The sequence below is a fragment of the Lineus longissimus genome, chromosome 4 (assembly GCF_910592395.1).
Source record: "Lineus longissimus chromosome 4, tnLinLong1.2, whole genome shotgun sequence".
Lineage (NCBI taxonomy): Eukaryota > Metazoa > Nemertea > Pilidiophora > Heteronemertea > Lineidae > Lineus > Lineus longissimus.
In genome coordinates, this window is record NC_088311.1 from 11,294,730 (window position 1) to 11,322,603 (window position 27,874).

A 27,874-nucleotide genomic window follows, 5' to 3' on the forward strand; every position below is an offset into this window, starting at 1 on the left:
AGAATGTTTTGAATGCAATATATCGTTCAGTAAAAAAAATCACAGGTACGAGATTTGATGAATACATTCCGACTGAAAAAAGACATCCTTTCAATGACATATTCAGTTTTTCACCCCCTTTCTCGGCCAACTGTTCGTCAGTTTCACCTACAGTGTTTTGCGGGAACATCGGGATGCACTTTTAATGTAATTCGCAGTGGAGAGAAATTCCATATACATGATAATATCTGTACCAGTATCTGAAAATAAGAATTACTTTTTCCGAGTAACACCACCACACATGGCCACAAATACTACGGTCTATTTGACGTTTTCACGTAAAATGGGCATAGATTTCAGGGGAAACGTCACCTCAAAGTGTCTGAATTGGGCTAAAGAATATAGAAATTGTAATGAGAACATTGCTACATGATGGTTGAAACTTCTTCATTAATGGTTTCACTTTTAATTCTAAGAAGGGGGTGGGTAGGGTGGGATTCTCCTCTCTTTACGACTTGTTCTACCTTTCTTTACCTTTATTAGCAAAACTAATACGTATGCTTACAATTTTTGCAAAATACGTCATCAAATATGGGACTGATTTTTTTCCGTCTTAAAGAGATTGAATCGTCTTACAACCGAGAGCAGTAGTGACATCTGTAGCGAAATTACAAACTACTGTGTGACGTCACTAGTTCCATATAAGGAAACTTATTTACATAACTTTACAACTTTTTGTTTACTACGAGTTGAAAATTCGCGAGGAGCACGTGGATCCCCTGGGTGCTGTCAGCTGTTTCCACTATGGGTTACATAATCGGCTACACAGAGGCCAGTCTTCTGGTATATAAATAAAGTCGGCGATGATAGCGGAATGCAGTTAGGACATGTTACATCGTCAATAGTAATAGATTTGATGTTTTAGCAAAGAAAAGATGGAGAATGCAAAGAAATAGTAGTACATATATATGGACTTTGAGTCGGGTGGGGACGTGGAAACCATGGAAACCAAATAACCTTAGAAAGAGGACTGATTACGATACGAACATGATATATATAGCGATACCAGACAAAGCGCCGTGTATGTGATGTATGCTTTCATGAGTAACGTTACACATACCTGGGCGCATCCGTTTTCATCGGGATAGCCTACTGTATTTGGCAGCGGAAGGCTAGGCCTTGAACACTCCAAAAATGAACTTAGCAACATCAGATGAATATAGTAGGCCTATCCTCTCTCCTTCGATTCCAACAGTAAGGAACGGCAGTGTAACTTATTCGCTTATCCGCAAGCGAAGAAACTAGACTAGGCAGTTTGTCGCAAAACATCCAAATACATGTAGTACCTTACGAATCTGCAAGGGGCGCGTTAACGATAATGTTGCAAAATGAATGTAAAAATTGGTCGCATTGGTCGTAAATATTGTCTTATTTTTCAAGATGAGAGTATGTTGATGATAAGAAAACGTAAACCAATGACAGACCAGTATTTCTTAAACCTTGCAAGTGTTTTGGGGTCCTTGAAACTCCTTATATTTATCAATGAAACCTTATTCCCGCCTAAGGTTTTGACCGGGCCGTCCAAAACTCCCCATTTTTTGGCGGGCCCTTCCCTTTAAGTTGTACATAAGTCTAATCGTCTAGCCTTGAATAAAACGGATGAAACGAACTGCCACCAAAAACATGCTTTTTCTTTTGTTTATTTTACTCTGATTTCAAAACCATTCACATCAAATTTGATGCGGGATTTAAATCTATGCTTTGAGGGTGTTATCTTTTTTGTCACAAGTTCTGGTTCTGGTAGAAAAATGAGTTAGATCAACAATGTGCCTTCAAGTATTAAAGTATAAAGGCTGGCGTATACATGGACCCGTACATTTGTTGATTAATCGAAATCGACACAAAGGTGAAGCCGTTGACGAGCACGCAGCTGTATTAAACCAATCAGCACGCGGTTGTACGCGAAAACAGTTCAGTTGAGATCAATGCGTGGTCTGACCAATACCAGTTGAATGGTATTTCCATTTAAGATATAATTTTTCTAAAATTGAGAATAAGGTGTGTTTAAAATGAAGAAAATGATGAAGTTTCAGTCCAATTGGCTAACTTATGTGGTTTTGAGGCTCCATTTAACCCGTCGTGGTGAAAAAGCTGACTCGCGGGTTAAAAGCCGTCAAAAACCCCCCCCCCCCTAAGTTCAGACCCCCCAAACCCTGAAATTATCATGCATAACGTACAACGAAAATTCCATGGTTTAACAGGCTAGGATAGGTTTATTTGGCTTTGAAAGCGTTCCTCCCAGATAACGTCTCGGAAAAAGTTATGAGCATGTAGAAAGTACTGTTTTAAAGGGAAAACGGCTTAAAACTTTATTACAGGTACGTGGCCTGACGTCATCACTATCGGCCGATTTCGTCCGGGACCCGAGGGTAGAGTCGGAGTGTCACGTCGTATTACGTCATGTTTGAAATGACATGACGTGTTGGATTTCCTATCCCCTAATTGTCGAGTGAAGGCCTCTTAGTTCTGTTAATTTAGTTTAAAGAATACATTTAGACCAACACGAACAAAAACAGTATAATCGTCGGGAAACGCTCTCAATCGCTCATGTTGTTATAGACATAATACATGTGATTTCTTCTCTTATCCAAATGGCCTTATTGGTATTTGCCGTTTCAAATCAAGCGGACACGCCAGGCTGAAGGAAATCGAGAGCTTGCACACGGCTCGTTATCCGCAATTACAAGTTTGCCCGTAGTAACGACGGGTAACGACTGCTCTGAACAACCGGCCTGATTTCCTCACGATGACAAACACCATGTCCTATTCATGTTCCTTTTATTTACAGCATAAGTCGGTAACAAAAAAAACCCTATGAAATTTATCAAGCCAGTAAAGTTAATTGACGTAACTTTAGAGACTAATCGACCTGGTAGGTACGAAAAGCTTGGTAGTAAACAATTGTACTATCCGTCTTGGCCTGAACGGCTTCATTTGCGAAACGGGTCAAAAGAAACCGTCTTACCGGTTCCTGATACACATAGCCAAATGAAGTCGGCTTGACTAACCGTGCGGTGCGAAAGCTCGCTATTGATACGAATACGTCGTCACATTAGTTGGGGTTTTCTCAAGTCATTTTGTCTATACATTCCAACGTACACAGGTGTTCATCAGTATACGTATAGCTTTAGCTACAAGTAACGGATCTCTAACTCTCTATTACTGGTATGATCTCCAAATCACCGCGAATTGCTTTGAAAATGTCATTCCCTCATATATCCTTGAAAAGCGATGCCGGTCGTGTTGGGAATAAGAGAAACGAAATCACCAGAGGGATATAACGAAAGACGCCAGACAGCGGAGAAGAGTAGTTTGACCGGGTACATGTTGGTGGGCTAGTTAGATCATAACGGCTAATAGCCTCTAAATATTTCTTGTAAAAGACTGTGGCTGGTTCACTTCCCGTGAGTGTGAAAGAATTTGAATGCAAGTTTATGATTTTCTGTGTTTTTTTCCACCAGATCAAAGCACTAGGGTATATGATGAATTACACTTATGCACTCGAAATTACTACAACGTCACCAATCATAATCCGCGCTTAAGAGACGATTCTCATGCGGCAAATCTGGCTTTACTGCTTTGTCGAAATGTTGAGTAAAATAGACCGAAATTTCCTATTCGTCATCAAGTATATGAAGAAGTTCAGCGTCGAATCTAATGTGATTAGCAACAAACCTGCTTTGCGGATGGCCGAGCCGATACGCCAGTAGGCCTCACCACTGATTAAAGCATCAGTAAATACCAGGGTCAAGATTCTGTCTAAACACGCCGGTATTTCACATATGAAAAATAAAGTACAAATGCAGCCAGTCATGAGGGACAACTGATGTTGAGCCATCAGATTACTGTCGGAGGACCGGGAAAGCTTTTGTACACTACTAACTGATTTAAACAGTGATCGTATTACAGCTATGTTTAAAATCAACAGTAAACCCAGTGGTGCTGCAAACATTATTGCTAAATAGACGATTTTATCCACCTCTTGTCCTATTGGATGTTTTTTAATCCTTAGTGGGCCGTCAGGAGAACATGGGTTATTTGGCTCGCCATCTCTTGTAAAATACATCCACCAATAACGCCAGACGTTGCAACAGATGGCCAACACAATTAATAATATCATGGTCTTCTTGGCATTACCACGTGTTGAAATGGACTTTGCTTTTAAGGGGAAGATTAACTTCATGAATCTGGAAATAGGTATATACACGTATGAAATATAGAATATTGACGAGAACTTTGCCCACGTTTTGAAATGGACTCGGCTTTCGAGGGGAAGGTTGACTCCAAGAATTTGGAGAAAAGTATCAACAAATACATTCAATCAAATCAAATCAAGTTGTCATTTCTAAGGAGCAACTTTCTAGGCAAGTGCGCCCTCCAATCTGTACTTAGTAGTACATCCCGTAAAGTTTTTACCTGTCTCCTGAATGTATATCATATGAGCTGCTTCGAATGTCACTGTTAAAGCGTATTTCTTAATCTGTACTAAGTAGTACATCCCGTAAAGTTTTTACCTGTCTCCTGAATGTATATCATATGAGCTGCTTCAAATGTCACTGTTAAAGCGTATTTCCTATTCTGTACTCAGTTGTACATCCCGTAAAGTTTTTACCTGTCTCCTGAATGTATATCATATGAGCTGCTTCGAATGTCACTGTTAAAGCGTATTTCCTATTCTGTACTCAGTAGTACATCCCGTAAAGTTTTTACCTGTCTCCTGAATGTATATCATATGAGCTGCTTCAAATGTCACTGTTAAAGCGTATTTCCTATTGCAAATACAATGCTCTTCCCTCACCTCATAAGGTGTCAAAGCATCATCAAATCATACACAAGTTACATCTTGACCACCACGAATTTTGCATCTTATCAAGGCTATACCCCGGCTATGTTTAAAGGGAGTATAGACCATGAGGTGTAGGATGACAAGTTACTGAATAGAACCCTATTGCTGACCCTATAGACCATGATCTGCGCCTGACTCATGAAAAGGAAATGAGACGGTTCATTTTCACCGCCCGAGAAAATGTAAAAAGTAGGCTGAATGGTGTGCATGCGAAATCACCTTTACGGCGATTCCAATCTGTGAGCACTCCTGTAAAAGGCTCGGCGACTTCCAAACTTAATATTTTTTAACATTGGCTAAAGGAGGACCTGTAATTCAGATATCAGGGGCCTGCTAGTGAATTAAGTTTCAGCAGTTCGGACAGCTGTGCTGGCGTACACATTTTTGGACAAGTGTACGAATCACGATCGCGATATTCGGAGTTAGAATGAGTTTAGAAAATTTCTACGTGGGCTGTTGACTACTTAGGGACCTATCGCCAAGCTCCTCCATAGTTTCTCTTTTATACGCTCATACGAGGGGTCGGGGATGCAGGGGGGGGGGGATTCTTCTCATTATATGACTGGTTCTTACCTTTCCAGAGCAACCAGCACCATCATGTGATTTCGCACCTCCAAACTGATGAAGTAAGGTATCTCGACTGGATAATACAAGTACGGTATGATCTCCAAATCTCCGTAAATTGCTTTGAAAATGTCGTCCCCTCTAATCATCCTTGAAATGAGATGCCGCATTGGGAATAAGACAAACGAAATTACCAACAGGGCCATGTCGGAATAAGCTAGACAGCGAAGAAGATAGACGCCTTGTAGTTTGTCCGAGTTCATCTTGGTGAAGGTTTTGACGTTCAGTATATTCAGTATCACACCAATGAGGCTTACCGGCCCGATGCCACATACATACATGTAATGGGTATACTTGTTTCCAGGGATTGGGTCATCACAGGAAGCCGGGCCTCCGGCGTCCAAGGTGATCGCTGACTGTAACTCCATCTCAAAGAGGTTCGTCGCGGCCAATTTGACTACTCTTGAGGCAGTTGTGTTTTTCAACTCCTGGCAAAGGCTTGCCCTCCAAACTTAATATTCTGGAACCTTGGATCAATAAGGATGACCTGTAATTCAGATCTGACTCTACTAGTATGTGTGCAGTGCAGCCTATTTGTAACTGAGCTGATGAATTGAGTTTTACTGAAAAAAACGTGACTCCCAACCGGAAGAACACGTCACGCGAAACTCTAAACTCAAACTGTATTGTTCGAAACGTGAAGCTTGCCGATATGAATATATCGCTTTTCAAGCGGAAACCACTCGGTTTTCACAGGCGTTGGACTGATTCCGATTTAAAACGGGTTATAAGGTCACATTTAAAATCGAGTTCGAAATACATTAAAATACCCGCAAGATAAATCGGAACTGGGCCAATTTTTGTGCCAAGATACTGATACTGCCACATGATTGGGGATTTACATAGGCAGTTTAAATCCAAAAATATGCAGCAGACGGTTGGACACTTCTTTAATTGAAATCAGTCAATGAAAAGGCAAGATTTGCGACAATTGCCAAACTTCATCTGTCCATAAGTCTAGGTGCGTTGAGATCAGTGACTTATCACATATCTTACTCATGAGGGTCGAAATGTACACAAAATTCATCCATTTTCTGCAGACGAGTTTCCACCGTGATAACTTGCTGTTCTCAACCTCCCTATTTACGGCTGATTTGGCCGACTAGCGCTGGAAGATGCAAGTGAGCTATTTAAACTCCTTCTGCGGGTGTACCGGTATATCAACATCCAACCCATACAGCCATTGTTATTGGTTCACCCGAATAAAATAAATACAACACCCCACAACTCCGTCGTCGACTCCACCACAGCCTTATTAAACCAGTATGAACCAATCTAGCTATTCAGTTGGCTCTACTACTAGCCGATGTCACAACGCGTCTTCAACCAATCCACACTGCCGACTGGTGAAATATGCCTGTACTGAAAATATGCGAACGTTTCCCCCATCTTCAAAAAGGGAGACGAAAGCGATAGAGCCTATCATACTGCCACCCAGTATCACTGCATGCGTATGCCCCCCATCGGGGACAAGAGGTAACCGGAAAAACGCCGACCGACCGACCGACCGACCGACCGAACGACTGACCGACCAACCTTCCGACCTACCAACCCAAGGAGTTTCGTAGTTGAGTCACAGGTCTCATAAGTCAATGTGATATATCCAATCCACGATAGCAGGTCACGTGAAATGAAATTGTAAACAAGCGCACGTGCGCTGGTCAAATGACAACAAATGCATGTTGCGCGTTGCAGTTCATGCATTGCATCGGTCGAGACACTCGAGTAAAAAAACTACAGTGCATAGATTAGGCCCAAATCATGTTTTTATATCCACCGACCATGTAGACAAAGCATATCTTTAGAGTATCGTTATCAGTTCCTTACCGCGTGGGCTCGTTTTCCCGGTATAATTGACTGGAGATGCTGCTGTCAGACACGTCGGACTCCATCACGTCCATTGCGCTGGGCACTACACAGATACATGTGCTATAGAGAAGCGAAAGGGATACTGCACTATGACGGTAGGTTGGCAGGTCAGTCAGTCGGTCGGTCGGTCGGTCGGCGTTTTTCCGGTTACCGGGCTAGGAGGCGCGAATGGGATGCCGTAAGTGAGGTTGTCAGAGTCGGCGAGTAGGTCGGTCGGTCGGTCGGTCGGCGTTTTTCCGGTTACCGGGACAAGACTGTTGGTTACCCAATGAAAGACAATAACATTTACGAGTCTGTCGTGTCTTGAAGTATTACTGTCGTCTGCTACAGCAGATGCAGCCACCTAGTTATGAATGATGTAACTGGACTCTCCGGAGTCTGGAGACGGGATTATGAGTAATTAAGAACATTGTTATAGTTTACAAGACTTGCTTCTTTCATTGATGATTGCTACTGTTACGATACCACATTGTGGCGACGAGGATGTGTGAATTGAAGATAAGAATCTGCTGCGCGGAATGAACTTACAATGCTCCATTGCTAGAATTTTGGGAACTTTTGCTCATCACTTTGCATCCATGTGCTTTTAAACCCGTCCCTAGGTTCGATTTGTTACCTCCCTACTACGACCTTGCCGTGCTGCTGACATTACTTCCAACCTCGTTCCTAGGCACTTTTCTACGAAATGGCATTTTCTGTGCCACTACCTGCACCGTTCCTCCAGAGTCCTGGTAAACCCATATGCATTCGGAGAGCGCGATCGCTACTGGGAACCTTTTGGTCGCTCGTGGGACCCACTTTGATGATCGCCGCCCAGACCCTCACGTGACCCGCGTGTTAATAGATGGCGACGGTGTTGTTCCAGGCGGCGGTCGACCTGCATATTTAATGCTTTCCCTGTGTATTTGAGTATAAACTTGTACGATAAATGATAAGCGTGCGTGATCCGTGGTTGATGGATACTAATATCATAATATGGGGGAAGGCGCCGTGGAGGTCTAAAGCCAGGGTGGGGTGGGGGTTATAGTTAGGATGATGGTATCATGGCCGTTGACTGAAAAGCAGTGGGGGAGGACCAGGGAATATGGGGGCTATAGATATATTTGAGTATAGATTTATACGATAAATGATAAGCGTTTGTGATCCGTAATTGTGGATACTAATATCATATAATAAATATGTTTTTGTCCGCTCGGAACTGTTTAATCTACAGACATAGGCATCACACTGTAGGCCCTAATAAGATCAATACCCATGTCGTGATTTTACTATTTAGCAAATTTTATCCCGGCAAATTATATTTTAATGTGATTTATCCCGGCAAATTATATATTAATGTGATTTGACAGGTCATATTTAGGCCTAATACTAATAGTGATCAACCTTGTTACTATTGATTGATTATTGGCAACAATCACTGTTCATTAATAAGTTCGAGGAAAAATGTTGAGATCAACTTTGTTATCCGAAGCGTATAGGCCTAGGATTGATTGATTATGTCGTTTATCTTGTAATATTCATGTAACTATGTACACTGTATTATGATGTACTGTCTGTACTTTTGTGACAGCTGTGCAACTGCAAGTAAATACTTAGTTAGTTCATCACCTTTCGTACAGATAGCACTGCAGGTGAGGGGTTTGGTGTGTTTGGGAAAGGTCTCACCTTGAGCGGTTGAGGACAATGTCACAACCAGAGGATTTTTATCTATGGTATGGGTTTGCCAAGGCTTCTTTGAGGGTTTATAACGAATTATGGGCTTTTCCCCCCGCATTGATGTATCTGTAGTCGTCACAATCAACTATCATGTCGGTACTTTACGCATATTACATGTCCGTGTATGTAAAGTTTCTTGTACTGTGCTATTAATTATGTAACTTTTCTTGTACAATAAATTTTTTTCACATTTGACAGTACCTAGAGTTTTTGCTTCGTCTTTGCTGTTCGGATGACGTATTTCACTGTACCGGTAATCACTGCTATCTTAGCGGATACACGCTGAGGGTTCCAATAAGAAAACCGTACGAGTGGCAGATCTTCTACGGCTCTGAAAGCAATCACTGTTATCCTCAAGGAGACACACTGAGGGTCCCCAGCAGCGATCAACTTGGTTATCTGGATAGTCTTGATAGATAATTGGTAGTAATCACTGTTATCCTTAAGGAGACACACTGAGGGTCCCCAGCAGCGATCAACTTGGTTATCTGAATAGTCTTGATAGATAATTGGCAGTAATCGTTGTTATCCTTAAGGAGACGCACTGAGAGGCCCCAGCAGCGATCAACTTGGTCATCTGAGCAGTAGTGATTTATTCATGGCAATAAAACTGTTATGAGAGAGGAGACACGCTGAGGGTCCCCAGCAGCGATCAAATTGGTTATCGGAATAGTCTTGATAGATAATTGGTAATAATTGCTGTTGTCATAGAGGAGACGCACTGAGGGACCCCAGCAGCGATCAACTTGGTTATCTGAGCAGTAGTGATTGAATCATGCCAATAAAAACTGTTCTGAGAGAGGAGACATGCTAACGGTTCCCAGCAGCGATCACACTTTATTAACGGAGCAGTAGGGATTGATTAATGGCAATAATCACTCTTATCTGTGGGAATACACAATAAGGGTCCCCAGCAGCGATCAACTTGGTTATCGGAGTAGTCTTGATAGATAATTGGCAGTAATCACTGCTATCCTTAAGGAGACACACTGAGGGTCCCCAGCAGCGATCAACTTGGTTATCTGGATAGTCTTGATAGATAATTGGCAGTAATCACTGCTATCCTGTTATCCTTCAGGAGACACAATGAGGGTCCCCAGCAGCGATCAACTTGGTTATCGGAGTAGTCTTGATAGATAATTGGCAGTAATCACTGCTATCCTTAAGGAGACACACTGAGGGTCCCCAGCAGCGATCAACTTGGTTATCTGGATAGTCTTGATAGATAATTGGCAGTAATCGTTGTTATCCTTAAGCCCGTTACACACGAGGGACTTCTCACCAACTTAGTTGGAATTTTAATTCATAACAGGTATCCAGACCAGGTAACTGATACTTTGCCCGATTGGTTGGAGTTGCTGGCTGCACTACCGACTTGTTCTATTTCTCAACGACATCTTTTGTTTATATAAGGTTTTTTTTTGTTTATATAAGGATTGTGGGGTAGAAATTTCCCCGTGTGATTCAGTCAACAACATAGTTGGGCCATATTTTGACCTTTTATCTTTATAGACTAAATATAGTGCAGGACCTAAATATTGCTGGGATTATGTCTTTCGTGTGAGTGGGTGAACGACTCTCAACTTCCAGTCACCTGTGCACCTGTTCTTAATTTTAAAACCAACTAAGTTGGTGAGAGATCCCTCGTGTGTAGCGGGCTTAAAGGAGACACACTGAGGGTCCCCAGCAGCGATCAACTTGGTTATCGGAGTAGTCTTGATAGATAATTGGCAGTAATCACTGCTATCCTTAAGGAGACACACTGAGGGTCCCCAGCAGCGATCAACTTGGTTATCTGGATAGTCTTGATAGATAATTGGCAGTAATCGTTGTTATCCTTAAGGAGACACACTGAGGGTCCCCAGCAGCGATCAACTTGGTTATCGGAGTAGTCTTGATAGATAATTGGCAGTAATCACTGTTATCCTTCAGGAGACACAATGAGGGTCCCCAGCAGCGATCAACTTGGTTATCGGAGTAGTCTTGATAGATAATTGGCAGTAATCACTGTTATCCTTCAGGAGACACAATGAGGGTCCCCAGCAGCGATCAACTTCGTTATCGGAGTAGTCTTGATAGATAATTGGCCGTAATCACTGCTATCCTTAAGGAGACACACTGAGGGTCCCCAGCAGCGATCAACTTGGTTATCTGAATAGTCTTGATAGATAATTGGCAGTAATCGTTGTTATCCTTAAGGAGACACACTGAGGGTCCCCAGCAGCGATCAACTTGGATAGTCTTGATAGATAATTGGCAGTAATCGTTGTTATCCTTAAGGAGACACATTGAGGGTCCCCAGCAGCGATCAACTTGGTTATCTGAATAGTCTTGATAGATAATTGGCAGTAATCACTTTTATCCTTAGGGAGACACACTGAGAGGCCCCAGCAGCGATCAACTTGGTTTTCTGAGCAGTAGTGATTTATTCATGGCAATAAAACTGTTATGAGAGAGGAGACACACTGAGGGTCCCCAGCAGCGATCAACTTGGTTATCTGAATAGTCTTGATAGATAATTGGCAGTAATCACTGTTATCCTTAAGAAGACACACTGGCTGTGACTGTCTCATCTCTCTCACCATGTAGACAACTTGGCAGAGCAGCCAAGACTGATTTGGCCTGGCTGTGACTGTCTCATCTCTCTCACCATGTAGACAACTTGGCAGAGCAGCCAGGACTGATTTGGCCTGGCTGTGACTTCCTCATATCTCTCACCATTTGACAACTTAATAATAATATTGACCTACTGCCTTTTTCATGAATTAATTTTGAGCATTATGTTTACAACGTAGTTGACAATAATTATAGTGAGAGAGATGAGACAGTCACAGCCAGGCCAAATCAGTCTTGGCTGCTCTGCCAAGTTGTCAACATGGTGAGAGAGATGAGGAAGTCACAGCCAGGCCGAATCAGTCCTGGCTGCTCCACCGTGTTGACAACATGATGAGAGAGATTAGGAAGTCACAGCTAGGCCGAATCAGTCCTGGCTGCTCCACCGTGTTGACAACATGATGAGAGTGATGAGACAGTCACAGCTAGGCCGCATCAGTCTTCGCCGCACTGCCTAGTTATTGATATGGCGAGAGAGATGAGACAGTCACAGCCAGGCCAAATCAGTCTTGGCTGCTCTGCCAAGTTGTCTACACGGTGAGAGAGATGAGACAGTCACAGCCAGGCATCGCCCTCGCTGTCATAATTCGTCGTCCCCCCGACTTAATAAGTCGTCCCCCCGACTTAATAAGTCGTCCCCCCCCCGAGATAATAAGTCGTCCCCCCGACTTACTAAGTCGTCCCCCCGAGATAATAAGTCGTCCCCCCGACATACTAAGTCGTCCCCCCGACTTACTAAGTCGTCCCCCGAGATAATAAGTCGTCCCCCCCCCCCCGACATAATAAGTCGTCCCCCCGAGATAATAAGTCGTCCCCCCGACATACTAAGTCGTCCCCCCGACTTAATAAGTCGTCCCCCGAGATAATAAGTCGTCCCCCCCCCCCCCCCCGACATAATAAGTCGTCCCCCGACTTAATAAGTCGTCCCGCCGAGAATTTTTTTTTTTCGATGTCCTTTCCCAGCCACCGTAGATTTCAAAGAAAATTTCAATACTACAAGAGGGCAAGCACGATAATACTAGTAACCTGGTGTCAGCAGTTCAGTGAAGATAGTAGTCTACATGTTAGTTCATAATAATAACAGCTCAAGATCACAAGAAACCACAGATCCCGGCGCCCCCCGCCCACTGACGAAGACCCAGTCGCGCAACTCGATCCATCTCACCCGATCTCACCCTGGCCAAGTTGAGCGCGTAAATACCACGAAAGGGTTAAATTTATCTATTAATAGAATATTCAAATAAGATTGCCGTCATGTTGATGCACCTCCTGACCATGCTCCACACATAGATAACGCATGCGCAGTAGCAGCATCTTAAATGGAGAATTGGTCACGTGAGGGTCTGGGCGGCGATCATCAAAGCGGGTCCCACGAGCGACCAAAAGGTTCCCAGCAGCGATCGCGCTCTCCGAACCCTGATCGGTAAACCTGCTTTCCAGTGGAAATTCTGGAAGTCGATGTTTGAGAATTACCTCATTGCTGCTGAAGATGAGAGGAATAAATTCTCACCGCAACGCAAGAGAGGACTCTTACTACATTCTATTGGGGCTGAAGCCCAACGTGTGTTTTACACGCTACGGGAGGATGCTGTTGAGTATGCTGATGGGGATGACGACTACGTGAAAGCGCTTAAGCTGTTAGAGAGTCATTTTGCACCCGTGGAAAATACCATTGCCGCGAGGGTACGTTTCCGGAAAAGATCTCAACATACCAATGAAACTATTGATCAGTTCGTTACAAACCTGCGTGAGTTAGCGATTCCGTGCAACTACGGAGATCGGCTTGACGAAATGGTACGTGATCAGATAGTGGAGAAAACCAACAATCCGAAGTGTCAGGAGCGCCTGCTTTTAGAGAAGGACCCGTCATTGGAAAAAGCCTTGACAAATGCACGTCGTGTTGAACAAGCACAGAAAGAATCGAAAACGATGGGAAAAGAGGCCGCTAAATCTGAGGATACAGTCCATGCAATGAAAGCCCATCATAAAAAGCCAAGCCATCGACAGTCGTTTTCAAAACCTACGAGGCCTACGCCGTTTACTGACAATCGCTCATGCTATAGGTGTGGTTCAAGATCACATCTTGCTAACTCTAAGGACTGTCGTGCTACACAAGTTACTTGTCATGCCTGTGGCAAGAAAGGTCACTTACAGAAGTTATGTATGCAGGCAAAACGTACAAATGCTTCTACAGTTAGGCACCTACAATTCGATCAAACTTTGGAGAATGATCTTACTGGTTGTGTGACTACACATTCCGTGCCTGGACCTGATATGCATGTGCTCTCACTTGTGAATGCACCCAAGGACACCAATGCAATCTCGTGTACGATTACGATGAACCATGTTCCAATGCGCATGTTAGTCGATACAGGAAGTCCGAGAACTCTAATCTCCCAAGCGCAATACGAAAAGTATTTCGCCCACGTTCCCTTACAACCTGCTGAGGTACAACTCAAGTCTTACTCTATGGATATCGTTAAAGTCTCTGGAACTTTTACCGCCGACATCACTTACAAGGATCGTATCTGCCAAGTACATAATGTATACCTGTACATGTTGTTAAACAGGGTGTTGCCCTTCTAGGACGTGACACTATTATCCGTCTTGGAATGCAGATTGATGGTCGGTTAATGAAGATAAACGTCAATCAGTTGGATTCGGTAAAGTCGAATCTGTTCAGCGGATCTCGGGATTACCTGCCTGCTAGTTTGCCAGAGGATTTGCGTTCTGAGTTTGCTCACCTGTTTAACCAGGTTTGGGTAAAGTTAAGGGATTCTCTCATAAAATCCGTGTGAAACCTGACGCTGTTCCAGCTCAAGCTGCGTTACGTGCGATACCGTTTGCTATTCGTGAGGAAGTTCACAAGGAATTGGATCGTTGGGAAAAGGATGACATAGTTGAGAAGATCGATGCTTCAGAGTGGGTATCCCCACTTGTTGTTGTTCGTAAGAAAACTGGTAATATTCGTCTTTGCGTTGACATGCGTGCGCCAAATAAGGAGATTGTCGTTGACAAGTTTCCTATTCCCAGCAATGATGAATTACGCGGTGAATTACGCGGTGCAAAATACTTTGCTCGTCTAGATCTAGCCAATGCTTACCACCAACTTGAACTTAATGAGGAAAGTCGTGACCTCACATGCTTTCTGACTCACCAAGGCCTTTACCGTTTCAAGCGCGTTCCATTTGGGCTTGCGTCCGCGCCCAGTGCTTTTCAGAAAATGATGAAGATCGCCTTACAAGGACTTGAAGGTCTACAGTCGTACTTCGATGACTTAGTAGTCTACGGCCGTACGTGGGAAGAATATCGCAGGAACTTGAAAGCTGTTCTTCGCCGATTAAGTGAACTAGGAATCAAGCTCAACCCGGCTAAGTGCGAGTTTGATTTAACGGAGATGGAATTCCTAGGTCACATGGTAACACCGGAAGGTATCAAACCTGCTCCTTCCAAATACCCGTGCAATTCTGGACGCTCCTCCACCCAAGGATGCCACAACGTTGAAGTCGCTTTTAGGACTTGTTGGATTCTATAGTAAATTCTGCCCTGCCTTTGCTTCCAAAGTAGAGCCAGTGCGCAAGTTGCTTCGTGGAGATCAGAAGTTTGAATGGTCTGAGGACTGCCAGACTAGTTTCAAATGTATCAAGGAGGATATTGGGAACCATATCACTCTGACCTTGTTTGATCCTGATCTTGACATTGTTGTTACAACAGATGCTAGTGGTTATGGACTCGGTGCCTACAGGAGTCAATACAAGAATGGTCTTGAACGTATTGTTACGTGTGCGTCACGTACGTTGACTGATTCTGAACGTAAATATGCAGTGGGAGAACGTGAAGCCCTTGCCTGTGTTTGGGTTTGTGAGAAATGGCATACATACCTACGGGGTAGACATTTCACTTTGCGTACTGATCATCAGGCCCTTACAACGCTCCTGTCATCCAAAGGTAATGGTCATAAGCCGATGCGTATCGCTCGTTGGAATGCTCGACTCTTACAGTACAATTACACAGTTGAGTATAAACCAGGTCGTGAAGTTTGCTTTGCCGATGCTCTCTCTAGATTGCCACTAGAAGATACTACTGGTTTCGATATTGAGGATGAAGCCATTTGTTTGACATTCGAGGATGATACTGCGTGTGTTACTCTCACTGAAATAACTACTGCTACGAATGACGATGAAACCTTGCAAAAGTGAATGGTTGGCCAGATAAACTGGATGCTGTGGACAAAGCTGTCCATGGTTTGTTCAGATTCCGAAAGGAGTTGTCTGTTTACAAGCAAAAGCTGTTGCGTGGAGATCGCGTTGTCGTACCGAAAGCGCTTACCGCACGAATCGTAGAAATTGCACACCAATGCCATCAGGGGATTGTTCGTACTAAGCAACGTTTACGTGGACTATACTGGTGGAACGGTATGGATATACAAGTGGAACAAGCGATCCACACGTGTACCACTTGTCAGATGAATGATAAAACTGCGTCTACTAGGCCTGCACCGATGCAGCCTGTTTCACTACCCAATAAACCATGGGAAAAACTTTCGATGGACATTGTAGGTCCGAATGATTGTGCACCACACTCAGAAAGGTTTGCTATCACTGTGCATGATTACTTCAGTAAATGGCCCGAAGCTGCACTTGTACCACGAGTTACCACTGACGTTGTCATTTCATTCCTTCAAGGAATATTTTCACGTGAAGGATACCCTCAAGAGATTGTTACCGATCATGGACCTCAGTTTGTGTCACATGTTTTGAAGACTTCTGTGTGAGGAGAAATATCCGTCATACTACTTCAGCTATCTACCACCCACAAGCTAATGGTGCAGTTGAACGTTTCAATCAGACTTAAGGAAATACTATTCAGCTTGCTACCAAAGAGAGAAAATCTCTTACCCTTGCTGTTCGTGAATCATTATGTGTATACCGTGCTACACCTCATGCGACGACGGGATTTTCACCGTCTGAACTCCTTCATGGTCGGCGTATGGTAACAGGATTGGACATTCCAGGTCTGCATGTTGTCAAACCCTTGAAACCGATTGATTCTGTTCGCAATCGTGTCCGACATAACCAAGCAAAATCTAAGGCTTATGCTGACAAGCTTCGTACAGCGATTTAGAAGTTGGAGACCATGTCCGTGTCAAAATTCCAAGACATGTCCGTAAAGGATTTTCTAAGTATTCTGACCCAGTGCGTATCACTGCCGTCAAAGGTCCAGCGACTTTTCAAACAGAGGATGGAAAGGTGTGGAATAAGGAACTGTTGTCTCGCTACCGTGCTCCAGTGTTGCCACCAAAGGACAATACAAAGATATCAGTGGATGATGTTGACTTTGATCATTGTGATAACCCAGATGTTCCTGAACTTGTTGCGCCCTATGAACCTCCGCCTGCCAGGCCTGTGCGAAATCGTGTTAGACCAGCCTGGTATAGAGATTACATTGTCGCTCATTAGTTAGTGTTCTAAAATAGTGTGTGTTGATTATAGTTACCTTACTCTTAGTAATTGTGACATTGATAATTGAAGTACTAGTGACATTTCATAAGTGAGATTGTTAAGATTGTGTGTTTTAGATAAGACTTTTGGACTTTTCCATACTTTTAATTTCACTTATAATAATTTGCAATATTCAGACAGTACGGCACTTCTTATTAACAGAAGGGGGAATATGTCGTGTCTCGAAGTATTACTGTCGTCTGCTACAGCAGATGCAGCCACCTAGTTATGAATGATGTACTGGACTCTCCGGAGTCTGGAGACGGGATGATGAGTAATTAAGAACATTGTTACAGTTTACAATACTTGCTTCTTTCATTGATGATTGCTACTGTTACGATACCACAGAGTCCTCTGAATTAACCATTGGGGACAAGACTGTTGGTTACCCAATGAAAGACAATGACATTTACGAGTCCTCTGAATTAACCATTGGGGACAAGACTGTTGGTTACCCGATGAACGACAATCATGATATTTACGAGTCTGCTGAATTAACCATTGGGGACAAGACTGTTGGGTACCCCATTAAAGACAATGATATTTACGAGTCCTCTGAATTAACCATTGGGGACAAGACTGTTGGTTACCCGATGAAAGAAAATGATATTTACGAGTCATCTGAATTATCCATTGGGGACAAGACTGTTGGGTACCCAATGAAAGAAATGATATTTACGAGTCCTCTGAATTAACCATTTCGGACAAGACAGTTGGTTACCCGATGAAAGACAATGACATTTACGAGTCCTCTGAATTAACCATTGGGGACAAGACTGTTGGGTACCCGATTAAAGACAATGATATTTACGAGTCCTCTGAATTAACCATTGGGGACAAGACTGTTGGGTACCCAATGAAAGAAAATGATATTTACGAGTCCTCTGAATTAACCATTTGGGACAAGACAGTTGATTACCCGATGAAAGACAATGACATTTACGAGTCCTCTGAATTAACCATTGGGGACAAGACAGTTGGTTACCCGATGAAAGGCAATGATATTTACGAGTCCTTTGGATTAACCATTGGGGACAAGACTGTTGGTTACCCGATGAAAGGCAATGATATTTTCGAGTCCTCTGAATTAGCCATTGGGGACAAGACAGTTGGTTACCCGATGAAAGACAATGACATTTACGAGTCCTCTGAATTAACCATTTCGGACAAGACAGTTGGTTTCCCGATGAAAGACAATGATATTTACGAGTCCTCTGAATTAACCATTGGGGACAAGACTGTTGGTTACCCGATGAAAGACAATGATATTTACGAGTCCTCTGGATTAATCATTGGGGACAGGACTGTTGGTTTTGCCGATGAAAGACAGTGATATTTACCACTCCTCTGAATTAGCCATTAGGGAAAAGACTGTTGGGTACCAAATGAAAGGCAATGATATTTACGAGTCCTCTGAATTAACCATTGGGGAAAAGACAGTTAGTTACCCGATGAAAGACAATGATATTTACGAGTCCTCTGGATTAACCATTGGGGACAAGACTGTTGGTTACCCGATGAAAGACAATGATATTTACGAGTCCTCTGAATTAACCATTGGGGACAAGACAGTTGGTTACCCGATGAAAGACAATGATATTTACGAGTCCTCTGAATTAACCATTGGGGACAAGACTGTTGGTTACCCGATGAAAGACAATGGTATTTACGAGTCCTCTGGATTAACCATTGGGGACAAGACTGTTGGTTACCCAATGAAAGACAATGGTATTTACGAGTCATCCAGTTCCGTTGTCGTCTCTGATGCACAACCGCTTGTGAATAAAGCCGATGAACCGGCCATCTAATAGATTACAAAATATGCATAATGTTCAAGCAGAATTGAGACCTGATGCGGACTTGAAAGGAGATTGTCCTCCAGTCGTTTAACTGACCGATGTCTCTGATTGTGCCTTTGTTTGCTCTCTGGGGTATTAGGAGCCATGAACTCCATTGGAGGGGAGGTCTTGCCTAAGAACTTTAGGTGGTGCGTGATACTTTGTATGGTTTGGGTTGTTATTGCATGCCTTACGCGTGCCATGTCGCAATGGTTGTTCCTGGCATGCCTGGCAGGTCTTGCCTAACGAGTGCCATGTCACTGGCAAGTTTTGCCTTACGAATGCCATGTAACAAGTCAATGGTTGTTACTGGCGATGCATGTTACTGTATGGTACTCTGTCTGCTGTATTATCTTACATGCTGGGCGGATGCATGTTACTCTATGGTACTCTGCTGTATAATCATCCTGTTGATTTTTTGTGACATTGTCTCCGTTGGTACATGATACTCCATCGGCTGATGTGATCTTACCAACCGGGGTAGTGTGTATAGATGATACTGCATCGGTTGTTGTAATCCGGCCAGTTGGGTTTTTTATCACGACATTATACTCTTGGTTCGGCTGAAGTACCCTCCCCTCTAGAGTGACTCAACCACTCTCTTGCATTACAATACAGTGGCCTCATCGCCACCACGCGGGGCCTAATGGTATAGGCTACCGAAACATATTGTAATTGTCATGCATAACGTACAACGAAAATTTCATGGTTTGACAGGCTAGGATAGGCCAATTTGGCTTTGAAAGCGTTCCTCCAAGATAACGTCTCGGAAAAAGTTATGAGCGTGTAGAAAGTACGGCTTAAAAAGGCTTAAAACTTTATTACAGGTACGTGGCCTGACGTCATCACTATCGGCCGATTTCGTCCGGGACCCGAGGGTAGAGTCGGAGTGTCACGTCGTATTACGTCATGTTTGAAATGACATGACGTGTTTGATTTCCCATCCCCTCATTGTCGGGTGAAGGCCTCTTAGTTCTGTTAATTTAGTTTGAAAAGAATTCATTTAAACCAACACGAACAAAAACAGTATAATCGTCGGGAAACGCTCTCAATCGCTCATGTTGTTATAGACCTCAGGTTAATACATGTAATTTCTTCTCTCATCCAAATGGCCTTATTGGTATTTGCCGTTTTAAATCAAGCGGACACGCCAGGCTGAAGGAAATCGAGAGCTTGCACACGGCTCGTTATCCGCAATTACAAGTTTGCCCGTAGTAACGAAGGGTAACGACTGCTCTGACCCACCGGCCTGATTTCCTCACGATGACAAACACAATGTCCTATTCATGTTCCTTTCATTTACAGCATGTTAAATCGCGAACAAAAAAAAACCCTATGAAGCTTATCAAGCCAGTAAAGTTAATTGACGTAACTTGAGAGACTAATCGACCTGGTAGGTACGAAAAGCTTGGTCGTAAACAATTGCACTATCCGTCTTTGCCTGACCGGCTTCATTTGCGAAACGGGTCAAAAGAAACCGTCTTACCGGTTACTGATACACATAGCCAAATGAAGTCGGCTTGACTAACCGTGCGGTGCGAAAGCTCGCTATTGATACGAATACGTCGTCACATTAGTTGGGGTTTTCTCAAGTCATTTTGTCTATACATTCCAACGTACACAGGTGTTTATCAGTATACGTATACCTTCAGCTAAAAGTTACGGATCTCTAACTCTCTATTACTGGTATGATCTCCAAATCACCGCGAATTGCTTTGAAAATGTCATTCCCTCATATATCCTTGAAAAGCGATGCCGGTCGTGTTGGGAATAAGAGAAACGAAATCACCAAAAGGGATATAACGAAAGACGCCAGACAGCGGAGAAGAATAGTTTGACCGGGTACATGTTGGTGGGCTACTTAGATCATAACGGCTAATAGCCTCTAAATAGATCTTGTAAAAGACTGTGGCTGGTTCACTTCCCGTGAGTGTGGAAGAATTTGAATACAACCTTCGATGCAAGTTTATGATTTTCTGTGTTTTTTTCCACCAGATCAAAGCACTAGGGTATATGATGAATTACATTTATGCACTCGAAATTACTACAACGTCACCAATCATAATCCGCGCTTAAGAGACGATTCTCATGCGGCAAATCTGGCTTTACTGCTTTGTCGAAATGTTGAGTAAAATAGACCGAAATTTCCTATTCGTCATCAAGTATATGAAGAAGTTCAGCGTCGAATCTAATGTGATTAGCAACAAACCTGCTTTGCGGATGGCCGAGCCGATACGCCAGTAGGCCTCACCAGCGGTTAAATCATCAGTAAATACCAGGGTCAAGATTCTGTCTAAACACGCCGGTATTTCACATATGAAAAATAAAGTACAAATGCAGCCAGTCATGAGGGACAACTGATGTTGAGCCATCAGATTACTGTCGGAGGACCGGGAAAGCTTTTGTACACTACTAACTGATTTGAACAGTGATCGTATTACAGCTATGTTTAAAATCAACAGTAAACCCAGTGGTGCTGCAAACATTATTGCTAAATAGACGATTTTATCCACCTCTTGTCCTATTGGATGTTTTTTAATCCTTAGTGGGCCGTCAGGAGAACATGGGTTATTTGGCTCGCCTTCTCTTGTAAAATACATCCACCAATAACGCCAGACGTTGCAACAGATGGCCAACACAATTAATAATATCATGGTCTTCTTGGCATTACCACGTGTTGAAATGGACTTTGCTTTTAAGGGGAAGATTAACTTCATGAATCTGGAAATAGGTATATACACGTATGAAATATAGAATACTGATGAGAACTTTGCCCACGTTTTGAAATGGACTCGGCTTTCGAGGGGAAGGTTGACTCCAAGAATTTGGAGAAAAGTATCAACAAATACATTCAATCAAATCAAATCAAGTTGTCATTTCTAAGGCGCAACTTTCCAGGCAAGTGCGCCCTCTAATCTGTACTTAGTAGTACATCCCGTAAAGTTTTTACCTGTCTCCTGAATGTACATCATATGAGCTGCTTCGAATGTCATTGTTAAAGCGTATTTCCTAATCTGTACTAAGTAGTACATCCCGTAAAGTCTTTACCTGTCTCCTGAATGTATATCATATGAGCTGCTTCGAATGTCACTGTTAAAGCGTATTTCCTAATCTGTACTTAGTAGTACATCCCTTGAAGTTTTTACCTGTCTCCTGAATGTATATCATAATATGAGCTGCTTCGAATGTCACTGTTAAAGCGTATTTCCTAATCTGTACTTAGTAGTACATCCCGTGAAGTTTTTACCTAGCTGTCTCCTGAATGTATATCATATGAGCTGCTTCGAATGTCACTGTTAAAGCGTATTTCTTAATCTGTACTAAGTAGTACATCCCGTAAAGTCTTTACCTGTCTCCTGAATGTATATCATATGAGCTGCTTCGAATGTCACTGTTAAAGCGTATTTCCTAATCTGTACTCAGTAGTACATCCCGTAAAGTTTTTACCTGTCTCCTGAATGTATATCATATGACCTGCTTCGAATGTCACTGTTAAAGCGTATTTCCTATTGCAAATACAATGCTCTTCCCTCAACTCATAAGGTGTCAAAGCATCATCAAATCATACACAAGTTACATCTGACCACCACGAATTTTGCATCTTATCAAGGCTATACCCCGGCTATGTTTAAAGGGAGTATAGACCATGAGGTGTTGGATGACAAGTTACTGAATGGAACCCTATTGCTGACCCTACAGGTCATATGTTCAGCAGGCCTAATCTAGCTAACTGATCTGCGCCTACTTATGAATAGGAAATGAGACGGTTCATTTTCACCGCCCGAGTATGGCTGGCGGGAGTGGACAAATATCTGAATTAAGGGTCGGGATAAATCAGATTTACACCACGACTATATTCATAATAGTAGACAGCCAATCAGAACCCCGCATTTCATGAATTATGGTGACCATTAAATCTGAATTATACCACGACATAAATGAATCAACCCACGACTATAATCGTTTTAGACCCACGACTATATTCGTAACAGCAGACAGCCAATCAGAGAGCCGAATTTATGGACGGAAGTGCGATTTATGGACGCCGGAAGTGCGATATATGCCGCACCATAAATAAAGCGATTGCCACTTTCTGATTGGTCTAATTATGCCACACCACAATTCCTATTCATGCCGTGGCATAATTCTGAATTCTGTCGCGGCACATTTCACGAGATCCGATGTTTTGATTGGTTGATTTATGGTGCACAACAATTCCTATTTATGCCGTGGCATAATTCTGAATTTTGTCCACTCGCGCCAGCCATACCCGAGAAAATGTAAAAAGTAGGCTGAATGGTGTGCATGCGAAATCACCTTTACGGCGATTCCAATCTGTGAGCACTCCTGAAAAAGGCTCGGCGACCTCCAAACCTAACATTTTTTAACCTTGACTAAAGGAGGACCTGTAATTCAGATATCAGGGGCCTGCTGGTGAATAAAGTTTCAGCAGTTCGGACTGCTGTGCTGGCGCACACATTTTTGACACGTGTACGAATCACGATCGCGATATTCGGAGTTAAAATATTAAATGTGTCTAGATCACATTGCCACTATAAGATATGAGTTTAGATGATTTCTACGTGGGCGGTTGACTACCTAGGGACCTATCGCCAAGCATGGTTAGAACATCTTTCAATAGATTACCTGTAGGCTTACAAAACAGACTATGACGCTGACACAAATTAGGATGCTCCTCCATAGTAATATAGTAATAATTCTCTTTTATACGCTCATACGAGGGGTCGGGGAGGGGGGGGGGGGGGATTCTTCTCATTATATGACTGGTTCTTACCTTTCCAGAGCAACCAGCACCATCATGTGATTTCGCATCTCCAAACTGATGAAGTAAGGTATCTCGACTGGATAATACAAGTACGGTATGATCTCCAAATCTCCGTAAATTGCTTTGAAAATGTCGTCTCCTCTAATCATCCTTGAAATGAGATGCCGCATTGGGAATAAGACAAACGAAATTACCAACAGGGCCATGTCGGAATAAGCTAGACAGCGAAGAAGATAGACGCCTTGTAGTTTGTCCGAGTTCATCTTGGTGAAGGTTTTGACGTTCAGTATATTCAGTATCACACCAATGAGGCTTACCGGCCCGATGCCACATACATACATGTAATGGGTATACTTGTTTCCAGGGATTGGGTCATCACAGGAAGCCGGGCCTCCGGCGTCCAAGGTGATCGCTGACTGTAACTCCATCTCAAAGAGGTTCGTCGCGGCCAATTTTACTACTCTTGAGGCAGTTGTGTTTTTCAACTCCTGGCAAAGGCTTGCCCTCCAAACTTAATATTCTTGAACCTTGGATCAATAAGGATGACCTGTGATTCAGATCTGACTCTACTAGTATGTGTGCAGTGCAGCCTATTTGTAGCTGATGAATTGAGTTTTACTGAAAAAAACGTGACTTCCAACCGGAAGAACACGTCACGCGAAACTCGAAACTCAAATTGTATTGTTCGAAACGTGAAGCTTGCCGATATGAATATATCGCTTTTCAAGCGGAAACCACTCGGTTTTCACAGGCGTTGGACTGATTCCGATTTAAAACGAGTCATAGTTCACATTTAAAATCGAGTTCGAAATACATTAAAATACCAGCAAGATAAATCGGAACTGGGCCAATTTTTGTGCCAAGATAATGGTACTGCCACATGAAATACATCGGGGATTTACATAGGCAATTTAAGTCTAGGTGCGTTGAGATCAGTGACTTATCACATTTCTTACTCATGAGGGTCGAAATGTACACAAAATTCATCCATTTTCTGCAGACGAGTTTCATCCGTGATAACTTGCTGTTCTCAACCTCCCTATTTACGGCCTAGCCTAGCGCTGGAAGATGCAAGTGAGCTATTTATACTCCTTCAGCGGGTGTACCGGTATATCAACATCCAACCCATACAGCCATTGTTATTGGTTCACCCGAATAAAATAAAGACGACACCCACAACTCAGTCGTCGACTCCACCACAGCGTTATTAAACCAGTATGAACCAATCCAGCTATTCAGTTGGCTCTACTACTAGCCGATGTCACAACACGACTTCAACCAATCAACACTGCTGACTGGTGAAATATGCCTGGACTGAAAATATGCGAACGTTGCCCCCATCTTCAAAAAGGGAGATGAAAGCGATGGAGCCTATCATACTACCGCCCAGTATCACTGACATGCGTATGCCCCCACTCCTGAAGCTCAGGCCAACACTCGGCACTATCGACCAAGCTTATGCCCTGAATCAACCCACACGCTTCCAGCGGGATTGCCGGCTGTTCACTGATATCACCACACCCCTGTTGTTTGATGATAAATGTGTACCATCCATGTCTCAAGACCGCATTTCAAATGAATACAAACTGCTTTCTAGTTACTCAATAGTCATATTCCATTCATTCCTTACTGCTTTAATTGACACTTATAATGTTCTTTTGTGGTATTTTATCGACGTTCGCGGGGGGGAGGATGATTGCTCCTTTTAAGATCGTGTATTGGATGGTGTGAAAACAAGAAAGTACCATGCATTTAGAATTGCAGCCAATGAGAGCGCGTTTTAGATGCGCTGAGTTTACAATAGTGACTGATTTGCTTGGAAAGATGTAAGAGCCGGTTCGATTGGACGGAGCAGACCAGCGACAGTATCGCTTTATTCCAGGGTCAGTACGGATGGGGGATTATCTCATACAGCATACTTGATTACATAGTTAATAGTATTATGTTTTTGAAAATACTTTTTCTTAATATTTCTTACCAACATCTGTCATACATGTTAATTTTTATTCATCTTGGTGATGAACCCTATCTGATAGATAATGGTGCATCCGTAAGGCAGTTTCCTTCATAATATCTTTTATTTCTTTGCGCCAACCATCTAATAGATCCTCTATCATCCGTATCTCAGTCTTCAATTCACTAAATCTTATTTTTCTTTGTGTTGAGCCCTATCGGTTCCGTAAGACTTCGCCTTGACAATTTCTTTTTATTTCTTTGCGCCAACCATCTTATAGAGCCTACGGTATACGCGTGCTCACCAATTCCTAGATGCTGCCATATATAGATCGGTGCGAGGGGAGGAGGATACGACTGACTCTGGATTTTCGAGGATGCCCTCCCCCCCCCCCCCCCCAAACAGTGCAACAGTTACACGGCTTCAGGTTCGGGCTTTCCGGTGTCCGGTGTAACAATGTCCGATCATTCCAATTCGATGATATTGGACCTTATACAAAGTCCTTTGATGTCGTCTACCGCAGGAAATTCATTACGAAGAGGAATAATGTAAAAATCATCCGTTCCTTGGACTACAAAGTTTCCAAACTTGCTTGCCAGAGGCCAGCCATATTGAAGACCGCAGGAAAAGAAAGAACTGACTCCCACCCCTGTCCATTAATGGTGGTGCATTTGGTCAACCCTTTTGAAATGCTAAATTGTGATCCCATTCACAGTACCGTGGCCCGTTGTCTTGTCACTTCCTCGGAACAGCTCATAATATTTATGAAATGAGAGCATATTCCCGCCTTAGTTTTCTCTCGGGCCTTTCAAAACACCCAATTTTTAAAAGCTTTTCGTGACTGGTTTCTCTTTCATTACAGTTCGATTCTTACCGGCTGGGACAACAAGCAAAGTAATGATCCGACCATGTTTGTCGCGGGTCAATACAAGTAAATAGCGATGACGTCGCCAAACAGGTCGTCCAAGCATTATTTTCTATTGTGCGGGATCAGGGATTTACCGTATACAGTATAGGGCATGTAGGGGCCTACCATTTCTTTCAAAACCTTAAGTACATGTTGTGCCTATTCCCTTGAAAAATAGGCCTGCATGACTGTATATAACGAGAAATAAATAGTAACTCGACGTAGTGTATATATTATACATTTATATGTACATGTGGGCCCTACGCATTCATTGACATTGGGACTATTTCCTCCTCCTTCCATTTCAATCTGCCATCGTTTCAAAAATGATGCGTTCAGGTGGAAAGCATGATTATGCTGAAGTGAATGCGAATGATCGGAAAGGTCTGTTCGACGTTGAAGAATTCGATGACAGTGATGAGTTGGAACATTTTGCCTTACAACCTCCTGCTGTCAAAACAAGGAAAAGGTAACTATCAGTCTAGGTTTTCATAGTTCAATTAATTGTAGTGTGCCACTATTGTCCTAATATGAAAAGCGAAAATGTCATTCCGAAGGGCGGGCTGCACAGGCGTCAATCTTCCAGCTTTCTTTATCAATGAAAAGAAGGCTACTCAGAAACTGTGAAAAAAAAAGTTGTGAAAAGATTTTTCACAACTTCAGTAGTTTACAGAGTGTTACTATCACACCTTAACATCATGTGCAGCTTTAGTCTAGTTTGCTAACACAAAAGTCGAAAACAAGAAAACGTTTGATGAGAGATGCTACCGCTGATATTGTCGCGACGGTCAGTATTATGCTGTAGTGTACGTACAGTCTTACCAGAAAGTAAAGGTCCACCGTTTTTTTAAAATATCACGGAGATTTAATAAGATATATGAATGCGGTTTTCAGCCGAGCATGGTATATTTAGTTGGTCATATATTTGTTGTATTTGGATGCACCTAATTTCATCTTCGTCTTCATCTTCATCTTCAAAATGAAAGAATTTAGCAGGAATTTTCTAGTAATGAAAGCAACAAAAAAACGTTGTTGCATCATAGTTCACCCATACATTGTGAAAAAGAACGGAAATAAAACAAAATAAAAAAGTAACTTTTAGGACATTTTAAAAATTGCCTGTTACATAATGAAGAGACAGGATTAGCTAGGTCCAAATATAACAGATACGTGACCAACTA

General features: G+C 42.8%; 3 protein-coding genes across 7 annotated transcripts in view; all 3 read left to right on the forward strand.

The window, feature by feature from the left end:
• Positions 1 to 13,165: 13,165 nt before the first annotated feature.
• Positions 13,166 to 17,903, forward strand: LOC135486042 (uncharacterized protein K02A2.6-like). The gene is made up of 4 exons (XM_064768506.1): positions 13,166 to 14,231; positions 14,464 to 15,138; positions 15,272 to 15,499; positions 17,557 to 17,903. Exons 1-4 carry the CDS (start codon positions 13,166 to 13,168, stop codon positions 17,901 to 17,903), a joined length of 2,316 nt encoding a protein of 771 aa, XP_064624576.1.
• A 29-nt stretch (positions 17,904 to 17,932) lies between these two features.
• On the forward strand, positions 17,933 to 18,541 carry LOC135486043 (uncharacterized). Its single transcript, XM_064768507.1, has one exon. It carries the CDS (start codon positions 17,933 to 17,935, stop codon positions 18,539 to 18,541), a length of 609 nt encoding a protein of 202 aa, XP_064624577.1.
• An 8,418-nt stretch (positions 18,542 to 26,959) lies between these two features.
• Positions 26,960 to 27,874, forward strand: part of LOC135485884 (EF-hand calcium-binding domain-containing protein 14-like) — a 41,054-nt gene continuing 40,139 nt past the window's right edge. For all 5 annotated transcript variants that reach the window (XM_064768226.1, XM_064768228.1, XM_064768229.1 and 2 more), the window contains exon 1: positions 26,960 to 27,162. In XM_064768226.1, the coding sequence (XP_064624296.1) occupies positions 27,020 to 27,162 (143 nt within the window). In that variant the 5' untranslated portion in view covers positions 26,960 to 27,019. The remainder of the gene's footprint in view (positions 27,163 to 27,874) is intronic.